The sequence below is a fragment of the Vidua macroura genome, chromosome 9 (assembly GCF_024509145.1).
Source record: "Vidua macroura isolate BioBank_ID:100142 chromosome 9, ASM2450914v1, whole genome shotgun sequence".
NCBI classification, from domain to species: Eukaryota; Metazoa; Chordata; class Aves; order Passeriformes; family Viduidae; genus Vidua; species Vidua macroura.
Window position 1 is genome coordinate 32,014,005 of NC_071579.1, and position 13,961 is coordinate 32,027,965.

The 13,961-nt window shown below is 55.5% G+C and overlaps 1 protein-coding gene across 1 annotated transcript; it reads right to left on the bottom strand.

Annotated features, from left to right (window-relative positions):
- Positions 1–86: 86 nt before the first annotated feature.
- Positions 87–10,510, bottom strand: CTH (cystathionine gamma-lyase). Its single transcript, XM_053985003.1, has 12 exons — positions 10,313–10,510; positions 8,781–8,862; positions 8,168–8,263; positions 6,770–6,879; positions 6,083–6,214; positions 4,826–4,883; positions 4,508–4,585; positions 3,696–3,848; positions 3,469–3,590; positions 2,936–2,988; positions 1,759–1,897; positions 87–628 (listed from the first exon to the last, which is right to left on the bottom strand). Exons 1-12 carry the CDS (start codon positions 10,472–10,474, stop codon positions 620–622), a joined length of 1,194 nt encoding a protein of 397 aa, XP_053840978.1. The 5' UTR covers positions 10,475–10,510; the 3' UTR covers positions 87–619.
- Between the last annotated feature and the right edge of the window lie 3,451 nt (positions 10,511–13,961).

Sequence of the window (13,961 nt, forward strand, 5' to 3'; positions counted from 1 at the left end):
CCCCAGGAGAATTCCAACAGCCCCAGGGTGACTCCATGCCCTGATTTTGAACACAAGGAGCACATGCACATGGAAAGACAAGCAAGGAAAGGAAAAGCGTGTTTTAATTAAAATTATTAACCCACAGCACATGATTTTTTTCTTAAAAGAGACAAAGGCTCCTGTTTAGAAAGTTATTATTTACCAGGTGTTGGATTTCACTTCATTTTCAATAAAACATCAAGAGAAGAAAAAGCTCTTAGGCAAATTTCTAACTTAATTAAAATAAATCTGAGCTCAACCAAGTTTCTGAGCTGAGCTGCCGGGTGAGAAGGGAATGACCCGAGAGCAGTACCAGGAAGCAGCCCCTGTGCCCAAACCCTGCAGGAGCAGGAGGAACACTGAGCTCTGCTGGGAGAACTGGGATCACATTCCCGGGGTGCCCACGGCTGCTCCCACACAGCTCCCGGCTCCAGACGTGGGCAGGGAGAGCCCAGGCTGTGCCCAGCACACCCTGCACAGCCCGGGAGAGTCCCAGGAGCCCAGGCTGGAATTCCCAAAGGCAAAGCAAGAGAGGTTTGGTTTCCGTGTCCTCGTCCACAGCCATGTCCAGTTCCAGATCCTTCTTGAGCCCCAAGGTTTATGCAAACTGCAGGAAGGAAAGGGAGGGATCATCGTGCTCTGCCCCTCTATCAGCCACACATTTTTATTTTCATGAATTAAAGTCACATTTTAGCATTAGATTCTCTTCATGTTGGCAAATAGAAATATGTGGAGTTACTGATGGTAATTTTTCCTCTTGTAAAAAAAACCCCAATATTCTTCCCCACCAATAAAAAAACACACACAAAAAGAGAAAATACAGGAACAAACCTTTCCCACCCTCTCTGAAACCCTACCCTGACAAACCTGAAGCCCTGTCTGAGCCCTGTGTGAGCCTCCCTCAGCCTGACCTGAGCAGGGCCATTCCCATCACTGCAACCCCAGGGACACCCCAGCTGCTCCTGAATCCCTGGGGAACTGTGCCTGGCACAGCCCAGCTGCTCCTGAATCCCTGGGGAACTGTGCCTGGCACACCCAAGTGCTCCTGAATCCCTGGGGAACTGTGCCTGGCACACCCCAAGTGCTCCTGAATCCCTGGGGAACTGTGCCTGGCACAGCCCAAGTGCTCCTGAATCCCTGGGGAACTGTGCCTGGCACAGCCCAGCTGCTCCTGAATCCCTGGGGAACTGTGCCTGGCACAGCCCAAGTGCTCCTGAATCCCTGGGGAACTGTGCCTGGCACAGTCCAGCTGCTCCTGAATCCCTGGGGAACCGTGCCTGGCACACCCCAAGTGCTCCTGAATCCCTGGGGAACTGTGCCTGGCACACCCAAGTGCTCCTGAATCCCTGGGGAACTGTGCCTGGCACAGCCCAGCTGCTCCTGAATCCCTGGGGAACTGTGCCTGGCACAGCCCAGCTGCTCCTGAATCCCTGGGGAACTGTGCCTGGCACAGCCCAGCTGCTCCTGAATCCCTGGGGAACTGTGCCTGGCACAGCCCAAGTGCTCCTGAATCCCTGGGGAACTGTGCCTGGCACAGCCCAAGTGCTCCTGAATCCCTGGGGAACTGTGCCTGGCACAGCCCAAGTGCTCCTGAATCCCTGGGGAACTGTGCCTGAGCAGGGCTGCAATCAGGGAAACTTTCCATGGCCAGCCCAGGGTCCATCAGGGAGGAGCTGGAGGCTCAGCCCCAGGGAAAGGCTGGCTGGGGATTATTGTTGGAGGGGGCTCCCCACTCACCGCAGCCTCCAGGGCCTGCTCCAGGTCTGCCTTCAAATCCTCCTCATCCTCCAGCCCCACCGAGAGGCGGATCAAGGTGTCACTGATTCCCAGAGTTTTCCTTTCCTCCTCAGGCACTGAGGCGTGGGTCATGATGGCCCTGAAAAGACAAAAAACATCTTTATCCCAAGAATTTGGGACTTTTTTTGGTAAACCCAGCCCGGCTGGTTCCCTGCCAGCACCCCTGGAATGGCAGCAGGATCTGACACCTCCTCTGTGCCACCTGTGTGACCCCACAGATGCAAAGAGCTCCTGGCAGCAGTTCCTGGAAATGGTGGGAATGCTGACAAGTCAGGGAATTGCATCTCCAGACTGTATTTCCCAGACACAAATGATTAACAAGAAGTGGATACTTAAAAATCTGGACCTGACAAAGGAGAAAATCCTATTCCTCTTCCTTCCAGAGCTGTTCTTTCATTCCACAGAAGCTCTGTAAGCTCTGCATGTGGGGAATGTGCAACCTCCAGTATAAAATCTCCTGGTTTCATTTCTGGCTCCTCAGATCCCTTCTCAAAGTGTCCCAAAGGACTCTGGAGGGTTTATTCTCTCCAGCTACAGAGGACACAGGCAAGAAGGGATTTCCCCGTGTGCTCAGTCACTGGCACCAGTTCCTTCCAGCTGCTGGAGGGGTTCAGGTTTTGCTGTGAAATCATGAAGTGAAATGATTCAACATTTAAACAGAGTCACTCATTTCCATGGACCTTTTCAAAAAGCAAACTGGCTTTGAGTAAAAGAATGGAATTCCATGAAGATGCTATTTTGAGCAGTTTAAAACGTCCCAGGAGGTCCTGCCAGGGACCAGAGGCAGCTGGGTGCACACCCTGACCGTGCCCCCTTGTGAGAGCAGGGAGCTGGGCATTCCTCAATCCAAGCTGCTCCTCATCCCAACACCCTGCAGCTTCTGGCATTGTCTTCATGGACACCAACTGTGCCTCAGCCCTCCAGGCAAAACTCCTCTATCTCTGCACTCTCACAGAATTCCCTCCCTCTGGAATCTCCCCTGGCTTTGTGCTGCACAACAGTCCCTGAGTTTTGCTACAGGCAAAACAGCAAAACAGCCTTGGGGGCTGGGAAACTGTGGGAATTTTGTGGTGCTCTGCAGCTTTCTGAGGCTCTGAGGATGGGAGGATGAACTCACGGATGCTCTGCCAGGCTCTCGAAGCCACCCAGGCTCTCAGCCAAGGCAAACACCTACGGCAGAAAGGGAAAGGAGTTATCAGGAGTAGGCTCAGGATACAAACACCTCCCGGGGCACAGTGAGAGTGAACACCTGGCCAAACACCAGCACAGGCCGGGCCAAGGACCCAGCCAAGCATTCCCAGAGCCAGGGGCTCCCTCTGTGCCCCACGAGTGCCTTTCCCTCCTGAGGGCACTCTGCAATGCTCCAGCAGAGCTGCACCAGCCCCAGCTCCCCAGCCCTGCAGAAAGGCCTTTGCCAGCAGCAGCTCCTGGGCTCAGCTGGACACGCCTCACCCTGGGAGCAAACAAACAAACAAACACTTCAAGGGGCTGAGGCGTCCCTTTGTTCCCCCTCGTTAACCCCATGGACAGATTATCCCTGATTTAGAGTGGGGCACAGCCAAAGGACTTGGCAAGAAAAGGCACTTCACCCTCCCCTCAGCAGGGCAATTCCAGCTCCCTCTGAGGGTGACTTTATTGCCTTTATTTTACCTTCAAGTTCCTGAGGAAGGCAGAGGCATTTTTGATGTTCCCTTTGATGTAGAAGGTGACCATCCCAGGACAGCCCGTGCACTGCCTCTTCATCACCTCGTGCTGAGGGTGGGAAGGCAGCCCTGGAATGGGGAGAGTTGGGAGAATTCCCAGTGAATTCCAGTGCACAGCTGGGCACCTAACCCTAGTCACAGGGCACTGCAGCTCCCCAATCCCTGCCCACCCACCTGGGTAAATGACCTTCTCCACCCGGGGATGGGATTCCAGGAACCTGGCCACAGCCAGGCCGTTCTGGAAGTGCAGCTTCATCCGGATGTGCAGAGTCTTGAGCCCCCGGTTGCAGAGGAAGCAGTCAAAGGGGGAGGGGACAGCTCCCAGGGCTGTAGAAATGGGAACAGAATTCCACAGAATTCCACAAATTCCACAGAATCCCACAGCAACATCGGTGTTCTGCATTCAGCAAAGCCAAACACATCCTCATCTCCAGCATTTCTGAGGTTGGAACACGTGGGAAGACACCCGAGGCAATCTCTGTTCCTCATCTCCCACATTGGGGAGCCAATTAATGAGGCCAATTAACAGGCTCAGGCCTCAAGGGTTACATTTATTAGGCACAATGCACCTTCACTGCAGAGGGCAGAACCATGGACAGGAATTTATTCCTGACAGTGAAGAGGCTGGAAAATTGCTGGAATCATCGGAGATAAGAAAATTCTGCATCGGGCACATCCTGATGGGTGAGGGAGTTCCAAACCCCCCAAACTGCAGGTGGCACCTCAGTGGGTTCAGGATGGGCCCCAGTGCTCTCCTGAAGTGCTCGGGAAGTGGAGATCAATGTCTCTCATTTTATTGTCACTTTTCTCCATTTTATTGGAGTTTTACTTGTTGGAGTTTTTTTTTTTAGTTGACCTTTTTTCAGTTCTGCCCATTAAAGTCACATTCCCAGGCAGATTTCCCACTTGTGTGCCCGCCCACCCTCCCCAGCAGCAGCTGTGGATGTGAATGGGATTCCTGTCAGGAATTCCCTGTCTGGACTTACAGTTCTGCAGGAATTTGAGCCTCTCATAGAGATCATCCCGGTTTACAGAGACCAGGCCCATGAGGACATCACTGTGCCCTACAAATGACAGGGGACAAGAATGGGATCAGCCACTCCAGGCTCCTGCCACAAGCCCCCAGGTGTAAATAAAACCCCTGGGACACCTCCCACCATCCCAGGCTGCTCCAAGCCCCAGTGTCCAACCTGGCCTTGGACACTGCCAGGGATCCAGGGGCCTCCCCACCCTCCCAGCCAGGAATTCCTTCCCAATCTCCCTCCATCCCTGCCCCAAGGATGTGCTGAACTCTCCATTCTCACCATTCATGTATTTGGTTGCAGAAGACATACAAATATCAGCCCCCAGGGACAAAGGACGCTGAAAGGAAAGGAAAATAACATCATAATTCAAGTTTGGCTGCACTCAGGTTCATTCCCAGCCATTCCAAAGGGCTCTGAGCTCACACAGGAAAAACAAGTGGAGAAACAAACACAAAAACCTGAGGATGATAACAGAACATGTGCTAAAAGCAGCAGTACAGGGAGGCACTCTGAATTCAAGGTAAGCACAAGAAAATGTGATTTAAAAGCTCCCACAGGCTCCAGGGAGAGAAGAGACACAGCACATCCAACAGACACTGCAGAGCTGGGAAAAAATGGTTCCACAGCTCGGCTGAGGCAGGGACAAATCCTGGCACTGGCCCCACAAAGTGCATTTCCCTGGGAAAGGAAGGGCTCACACTGCAAAGCTAAAGAACTGCTTTGCTTTCCAGGTGTTGCAGATCCTGCCCTGGAGGAGCTGAGAACACGAGCAAAGGAGGTTCCTTTGGCAGCTCCCTCTCCCCTCAGCTCCCAGCTCTCTGCCCAGGAGCCTCCTGAAGTGAGACAAACTAGGAGGTGGATGGGCAAGAGGTGCTGGGCAATGCCAGATTTTTAATCAGTCACTAATTAAGGCAATTTGCACATGGTATCAGCACATTCTAAAGAGAGAGGGGCAACACTGTTAAAACTTAGCAAAGCAGGCAGATGCAAAAACTGCTGCACAGTTTCACATTAACACAGACTCCCACCCAGGGAATGTGGAGATGCCCAGCCAGAGCCACCATGGAAAAGGCCTTTTACACTCAATATTGATGGACAGATCACTGTAAAATTCTCTTTTTCCTAGCCCAGTGTGGTACCTCACCTACTGCTCCCACCAATTAATCATTAGCACTGGCTTTGCCTCCACACCAGGCTGCTCCAGACACATTAACCAGCACCCTGTGTTCTTCCACACAGCCCTTTCCAGAGGAAATTGGGAATTCTGAAGTGAATAACACATTGCAGGGCAAATCCTCAAGCCTCTGCTACGTCCCAGGCCAACTGCAGAGCTGCTTGAGCTAAGCATTAACACTTTCTGAGGAGTTCTCTTAATTCAGCAAGATCACAGTACTGATCCTGAACAAAACCAGGCACTTTGCACTCTGACTTTAAACCTACACACCAGGGCTTAGCTTGGGCTCCTGGGAGATAGATCTGATATCATCCCTTCCCAATCCCTTTCCCAATCTACCTGCCCTGGGGCAGGTGACACACCTGGAAGTAGGCAGACATGAAGCTGTTGTCCACGGCCAGCAGCACCCCCGGGTGCCTGCGCACGATGTCAGCGCAGGCTCTGATGTCGATCACCTTCAGCGTGGGGTTCGTGGGGGTCTCCAGCCAAACCAGCTGCACAAACCCCAAAAAAAACTGCAGGTCAGAGAGTTCCCAGTGCTGGGCTGAGTCCCAGGGGCTCTGGGGGTTCAGTGGTGGCAGCTCCCCGTGGGGTTTGTGCAGTGGCCCTGCCAGAGCCAGGGGAGGCTCCAGCTGGTTCCCCCAAGCTCAGGGAGGTTTCCCTGGGCTGGGCTTGTGGCACCCCAGTGCATCCCAGCTGGAGAGGGCCTCACACAGCCAGGACAGAGCCTTTCCCAAAGCCTTTCCCAAAGCCTTTCCCAGCACAGTTCCCTTCCCCTGGAGCAGGGGATCACCCAGCAGTGCCACGGAGCACCCGCGGCTCCGCGCTCGGCGTTCCCTCTGCTCCTCCTCACCTTTTCCCTTTTCCCTCCTCTCTCTCCAGGGCTTTCTGCCCTTCTTAGGATGCTTTCCATGAGGCAGAACCGTGGGAGATGGTGGATCCAGCTGCGCCCCAAGCTGCCCCCCTCAGCTCAACACACCCCCAAACCCAACAGGAGCAAGGATAAAACAATTTAACATCCCTTCAGAATCCATTTCCCTCTTCCCTACCTTGGTCTCTGGTGTAATTGCAGTTTCCAGGCATTTTGGTTTTGTGCAGTCAACAAAAATTACTTTCAAATTATTTTCTGAGGCTACTTTCTGGAAATATCTGTTTGTGCCTAAACAACAACAAAAAAAAAAAGTCACAAAATGAAACACCTTCCTTGCCACTCATTCCCTGCTCTCCAGCCTCCTGCACCATGCAGGGACAGTCAGGAGGGCACAGCTTTATGCTGCACACCAGAAATGGCACATTTATATCTTCTTTATTTATACAAAGTTTAAAGATTGTTGTGGATTTAATGATCATGAAATAGCAATGATGGGAATATGGGATCAGAGTGATTTAGGAAGTATTTGAAATCCATGTGGGGTTTATGATCAGGAAATTAAAGAGAAGAAATGAAGGGGAAGGCTCCAGCTACTGTTTCCCATCACTCCAATAAAAATGATTCCTTCCTGTCCTTGAAGCCTTTCCCTGGGAAGATCAGAAATCCAGCAGCAACAGGGGATCACTGGATGTGCAGCACTCACTACCAGGAAACACTGCCTGCATTAAAAATTTATTGATGGGGCCCTTTTGCCAAGGTGATCCCCAGGGACTCAGTTTTCCATCTGAGCATGACGGGATGGAACATGGAGGTGGATTCTGTGAGCTGAAGGAAAACATCTGAGTGATGTTTGGGTGGTTCATTGGTGAGAAACCCTTTCTTTATAACAAACCAAGCCAGAGGAGAAGCAGTGAAATTCACCCCTGCAGAAAACAGCCCAGGCTGAGGCTTTAATGCAAATGGGCTTTGCCTGACTGACCCACCCTGAGCCCCTCTGAATGAGGAACTGAGCCCCTGCTCTGCCTTAATGACTCTGGTTATTAAGTGGTGGAGGGAGTGAGAGGAGCAGAGATCCCTGCTGTCTCCAGCTTCCAGCTGCACTTTGGAGGAGGTCACCTGGCAAGGCAGAACTGTGATATGAAAAGGAAATGTGTGTGTGTGTGTGTGTGTGTGTGTGTGTGTGTTGTATGTGCACAAGAACAGGGAACTCACTGGCCAACCATCACCATTCCCAGGGAGGGGAAAGGGGATTCCTTTCATTTTCCAGCTCTTGCTTGGGAAAGGCCACCAGTGGCTGGGCTCTGTAGCCTGCCCTGAACTGGATCTGTGATCCTCCCAGGCTGGATCTGTGTGCCACAGCCCTGGAGCAGGGACAGCTCTGCTGATCAGCGACACAGGTCACCCAGCAAGGACACCCATGTCACCCCAGGGACAGCCAGGCTGTCCTGGGAACTGCAGTGAGCTCACCCTGCTGAAGGACTCTGGCAGAGCTGGGGAAATTCAGAGCTCCTGAGAGCCACAGACAGGTTTGATCCCCTGCACAAAGAAGGCTGAAGCCACAGAATGCTGTACACACCTCCATAGACGTCATCCATGCAGATAACTGTGTCCCCTGTCTTCAGCAGGTGACAGATGTTCAAAAGAGCTGCTAAGCCAGAGGAATAAGCCAAGCCTGGAGGAGAAAGGATCATCAGTGTTTGATGTGACACAACAAGTCAGACTTGCCTTGGCCTCCCTGCTTTGCCTCTGAAAAGAACCTGTTCTGTCACTGCCTCGCTGGGAACGTGGAGCCAGTGAAAGCAGGAGATGGATGTGCACAGCACGGAACCAGCACAGACACTGGGACAGACTGGGATGGACTGGGACAGACTGGGACCAGGGGCTGCCTGCTCCCACTGCCTCCAGTGCCGCTGCACAAGGATGGATCCAGCTCAGCCCAGGCATCGGCCGCAGTGAGGAAGCAGGAGAGAAACCCAGGGATGGAGCTGGAATTTCCTGAACCAGAAGTGTTGGGCTCTTCCCCACCTTGGAGCTGCTCCTGCCCACAGCCAACAGCCAGAGCCGTGCTCACAGATCCATGGAATGGTTTGGGAGGGAGGGACCCCAAAGCCCACCCAGGGGCCACGGGCAGGGACACCTCCCCCTGTCCCAGGGTGCCCCAAGCCCCGTCCAGCCCGTGAGGTGCTCACAGTATTTGGCTCCATCGAGGGCGGCCACGGCCTTTTCCAGGCAATCTCGAGTGGGGTTCCCAGAGCGGATGTAATCGTAACCCTGGGGGGGGAATAGGAATCAAACATCAGAGAGGGCACTGGGAAAGTCTGGGATAACAGCAGTTCTAGGTTCCTTAAAGAGCCCTGGCTGAGGGCATCCAGCTCCTCCCAGAGCAGCACGAGGGTGTCCTGGCACAACATCCAGCTGCCAGAGAAAGGAGCCCGGGGTGCACTGGGGCAAGGAGCCACATTCTCCTGCTTCTCCCCAGACCACTGCGGGAGAAAGGGCTTGGGCAGCGCAGTCCAAGCATCCCCAGAATGCCAGGCTGGGTCAGGCTGGAAGGGACCACGAGGGTGCCCTGCTCCCACTCCCTGCTCAGCAGGGCCATCCCAGAGCACAGGGCATGGGATCGTGCCCAGACAGCTCTGGGTATCTCCAGTGAGGGAGACTCCTCAGCCTCTCTGGTGGGAATTCTCAGGAAAAACGTGTGTCCATCACACCCACAGGGCACCGGACAACTCCTCTCATCAATTCTTGACAACCCACACGTTTCCTAGTGCCACAGCTTTTATGCAAATTCGGGGGAAATTTAATGAGGAAAATGACACTCATGCATGCACAGATGCAGTTGTTACCAAGAGAACCTGCTGAGCACCCTGGGATTTTCCTGCTTTTGGGATTTCTCTTTAATGTCAACTTCCTCATAGTCAGGAATCCTGCAGATCGCTCTGGCAGAGCCCCCGGCAAGAGCATGGATCCTGTCATCAGGATGTGGATAGAGCAGCGTGACTCCTCCCGAGGGCCTCCTCAGCACAGCTGGGATTCTGTGTGGAATGAGGAATCACAAGGCAAATTCCTCCTGCCCGACCAGCACAGCGCGAGTTTGGAGCAGGTGCTGATTTAGGAGTGGCAGCAGCTTTGTGCCACGTCCCGTCAAACCTTTCCGGCACTTTCTACAGGGCATCCACAAAATCCTTAGGAAATATTGCCTCGGTTTGGAAGCAAAACCGCAGGAGGCTCTTACACAAAGTATGTGTAGTGGAACAGGGATTCTGCCCGGGCCCTGGGGCGGGTGCAGGGCCGGGAGAGCCTCCCAGATTTCCGGCTCCGGGCAGCCCCTGGAGCAGCATTCCTGCGAGCCCGGGGGCACTGGGTGCTCCCTGCTCCCCTTCTCCCGCCTTTCACACGGGAATCATCCCAGCCTCATCCCAACCGCTCCGGATGGCCGCCCGCTGCGGGAACACAGAGCCCCAGGCTCCCGGAGCGCAGGGCACGGCACGGCGGGCAGGCGGCTCTGCAGTGGCCCCATGAGGAGCCTCCACCGCGTTCGCCCCGGAGCCGCCACGAGGGGAAACATCCGCGCCGGGAGCTCCCTGCCCTGCCCAGGACCTGCCGCCTTCCGTTCCCCCGGCCGGGACACGCCGGATGCTCGTGGCCTCCCGGCTGTGCCCGAGCCCGGTGACTCAGAGCCCCCTGCGCGGCTCGGTGCCCCGGCGGCGGCCGCACTCACCGTGTGCTCGCCGGGCGCCTGCTGCTTGAAGGTGGTGGAGAGCGAGATGGGCGGCACCACGGCCCCGGAGCGCCACTGCTCGGGCTCCTGGCCGGCGTGGATGGCGCTGGTGGCGAAGTGCTCGAAGGGCGGCAGAAAGCCCTGCGCGCCCCGCTCTGCCATGGCCGCGGCTCTGTGGGACCGGCCCTCAGCGCGCCGGGGGCTCGGCGGGGCGGGGCCCTCGCGCCCTCCCATTGGCTGCCGGCGGGGCGGGGCGGGGTCCTCGCGCCTTCTCATTGGCTGCCGGCGGGGCGGGGCGGGGCCCGCCCTGCACAGGCAGCGCCCGCCCGCTGGGGGGCGCCGCGCGCTGCGGGGCCGCTCCCGGGAGCCTTGCCGGGACCCGGGGGCGCCTTTCCCGGGGAGGAACCGGGAATGGGCCGGCAGCGCCGGGAATGGGCCGGCAACACCGGGAATCGGCCGGGAGCGCCGCAATGAGCCATAGGGGAGCAGTGTGCTGACTGCCCGGCAGCGCTGCCTGGAGAACCTCAGCACTGGGAATAACCCCAGCGCGGCACAGGCTGGGGGGAGCTGCTGGAGCAGCTCTGGGGGAAGGACCTGGGGGTGCTGGGGGACAACGAGCCAGCGGTGCCCGGTGGAATCCTGAGGGACAACGAGCTGTCCCCGGCCAGCAGTGCCCGGTGGGATCCTGAGGGACAACGAGCTGTCCCCGGCCAGCAGTGTCCAGTGGGATCTTGAGGGACAACAAAAGGTCCCTGACCAGCAGTGTCCAGTTGGCTCCTGGGATGCCACAGCAGAGCATTCCCAGCAGGGTGATCCTGCCCCTCTGCCGAGCCCTGGAGGCTGAGCAAGGGCCTGGAGCATCTCGGTGCCCAGGAAAGGCTGAGGGAGCTGGGGCTGCTCAGCCTGGAGAGGAGCCCCAGTGAGAGGGGCCTCAGCCCTGGGTGTCCCTGTCTGTCCCTGGATGTCCCTGGGTATCTCTCTGTCCCTGTCCATCCCTGTCTGTCCCTGGGTGTCCCTGGGTGTCCCTGTCTGTCCCTGTGTGTCCCTGTCTGTCCCTGTCTGTCCCTGGGTGTCCCTGTCTGTCCCTGGGTGTCAGAGCAGGCCCAGGCTCTGCTCCAGGCCCAGCGATGGCCCCAGAGCCACGGGCAGGGGCTGAGCCCAGCAATTCCCCTGCACAGGAGGCAGAACTGCTGCCCTGGGCAGTGCCCGGCCCTGAGCAGATGGTGCAGAGAGGCTGTGGCCTCTCCTCTCTGGGGATATTCCAGAACCATTGGGACACAAGCCCGTGCTCTGGGATGTCCCTGCTGGAGCTGGGAGGTGGCTCCAGAGGAGCCACTGTGGTCCCTTCCAGCCTTATACATCCTGGGATTCTGTGATTAAAAATTAATTCACTGGGTCTCCCTGCCAAGGTTATCCCGCATGGACTGACGTCCATGGAACAGCACTTTGACATATGAGGACAAAGGACATGTATGTGCTGAAGGCCACTGATGAATGATTTATGTATTAGATTTTGTAAGGAAACATTTTCTTTACAACAAAACTATGGATAAAATCTGAACAAAGCTGGATCTAAGAAGAGAAAACCTCTGGATGTGTGCAGGGCCACGCCCCAGCCTCACATACAAGCAGGAACCTGGGATTTAGGAGGGACAAATTTGCTTGCTGTAGGAAAGTTCTGTTGATACGTGGACAAAAAAAAAACCCATTCTCAAGAATTTGTAAGTGTAAAGTAATCCCACAGTTGGGATTCCCTAAAACCACCGGTTTTCACAGAGCCCTTTCCGTGAGTAATGCCTTGGTCCCATTTCTGGGGTGAGTAAGGGAGTCCATAATAAGCTGGTAAACAGTGACTTCATGCCTCTAGTAATTAAAAAGGCAGCGTGAGGCTTCCGACATCAGCTAAATGCCGAGCCAATCCCTCCATTCCAGCCATGCTCCGTGTGTGTTTCCAGCACGGGAGAACAGAACATCAGAACTGCTCACAGTGCCAGCCTCTCACATTCTGCCCACAACCGGGTTCGACTTTCCTCAAAAAACAAGGAGAGATAGAAAAATCTCATTGGAAAGACCACTGGAGTGTAGAGCAAAAGCAAATTGTTGTTGTTGTTGTTGTTGTTTTCCCCTAGAATTACTTCAAATTGTATATTAGGACTGTAAAAAGCAGTGTGGGAAGCAGCTGGGGACAGCAGGCACAGGAATTCCTAAATCTGCCTAGAATTCTTGATCACTTGGGATGAGGGAGGTGATGTGAATTGAGGGCACCAGGAGGGCAATTCTGTTATCACAGCAGGTCTGCTCTCCCTGGCAGCTTGGGGGTTGTTTTCCCTGGGAGAATTAGCAAAAAATCCAATTCACCAGGAATTTGGGACATCGTCGTTTTTACAATTACTCATCCCATACTGGAAGCAGAAACTTGCAGAACTGGCCCAGGAGCGGGAGGTGCAGTGGGAAATTGGGAAGCTCCGACCCAAACAGGTCCTTTCTGAGCTGACACTGCACCTACAAGGGCTCGCACCACCACAGGGGCACTGTCCTGTTTTTCCCTTTGAGGAACACGTGTCCAGGTCCCATCATTTCCCAAAGAGCTTTCCACGGAGGCTGGGAGAGCACTGGAACAGCTGCTCAGACAGTCGTGGAGTCTCCCTGTCTCGGTCCCTTGGGATCCATCACTGATCCTGTTTGTGATCGATCCCTCCCCTCAGGATGGGGTTATTGGGATTGATCCCTGATCCCACCCCTCAGAATGGGGTTGTTGGGATCGATCCCTGATCCCTCCCCTCAGGATGGGGTTATTGGGATTGATCCCTGATCCCTCCCCTCAGCATGTGGTTATTGGGATTGATCCCTGATCCCTCCCCTCAGGATGGGGTTATTGGGATTGATCCCTGATCTCTCCCCTCAGGATGGGGTTATTGGGATTGATCCCTGATCCCTCCCCTCAGGATGGGGTTATTGGGATTGATCCCTGATCCCTCCCCTCAGAATGGGGTTGTTGGGATTGATCCCTGATCCTTCCCCTCAGGATGTGGTTATTGGGATTGATCCCTGATCCCACCCCTCAGGATGTGGTTATTGGGATCGATCCCTGATCCCACCCCTCAGGATGGGGTTATTGGGATTGATCCCTGATCCCACCCCTCAGGATGTGGTTATTGGGATTGATCCCTGATCCCACCCCTCAGGATGCGGTTATTGGGATTGATCCCTGATCCCTCCCCTCAGGATGTGGCTGTTGGGATCCATGCCCAGTCCCCAGTCCTGCTCCTCAGGATGCAGTTGTTGGGATTGATCCCCGATCCCACTCCTCAGCATGTGGTTGTTGGGATGGATCCCCGATCCCTCCCCTCAGGCCACGCCTGTTGGGATCAATCCTCGATGCCCGATCCCCGCTGCCGCCCCTCAGGCCGTGCCCGTTGGGATCGAACCCCGATCCCCGATCCCCGCTGCCGCCCCTCAGGCCGCGCCCGTTGGGATCGAACCCCGATCCCCGATCCCCGCTGCCGCCCCTCAGGCCGTGCCCGTTGGGATCGAACCCCGATCCCCGATCCCGGATCCCCGATCCCCGCTGCCGCCCCTCAGGCCGTGCCCGCTGGGATCGATCCCCGATCCCCGATCCCCGCTGCCGCCCCTCAGGCCGCGCCCGTTG

Excerpts from the sequence above, each read along its gene's own strand:
- CTH (XM_053985003.1), bottom strand. The coding sequence starts at position 10,474 with ATGGCAGAGCGGGGCGCGCAGGGCTTTCTGCCGCCCTTCGAGCACTTC. Across the intron at positions 8,264-8,780 it reads CCTCGATGGAGCCAAATACT|GCTTGGCTTATTCCTCTGGC; the intron begins GTGAGCACCTCA and ends TTTCTCCTCCAG. Across the intron at positions 2,989-3,468 it reads CCTTCCTCAGGAACTTGAAG|GTGTTTGCCTTGGCTGAGAG; the intron begins GTAAAATAAAGG and ends TTTCTGCCGTAG.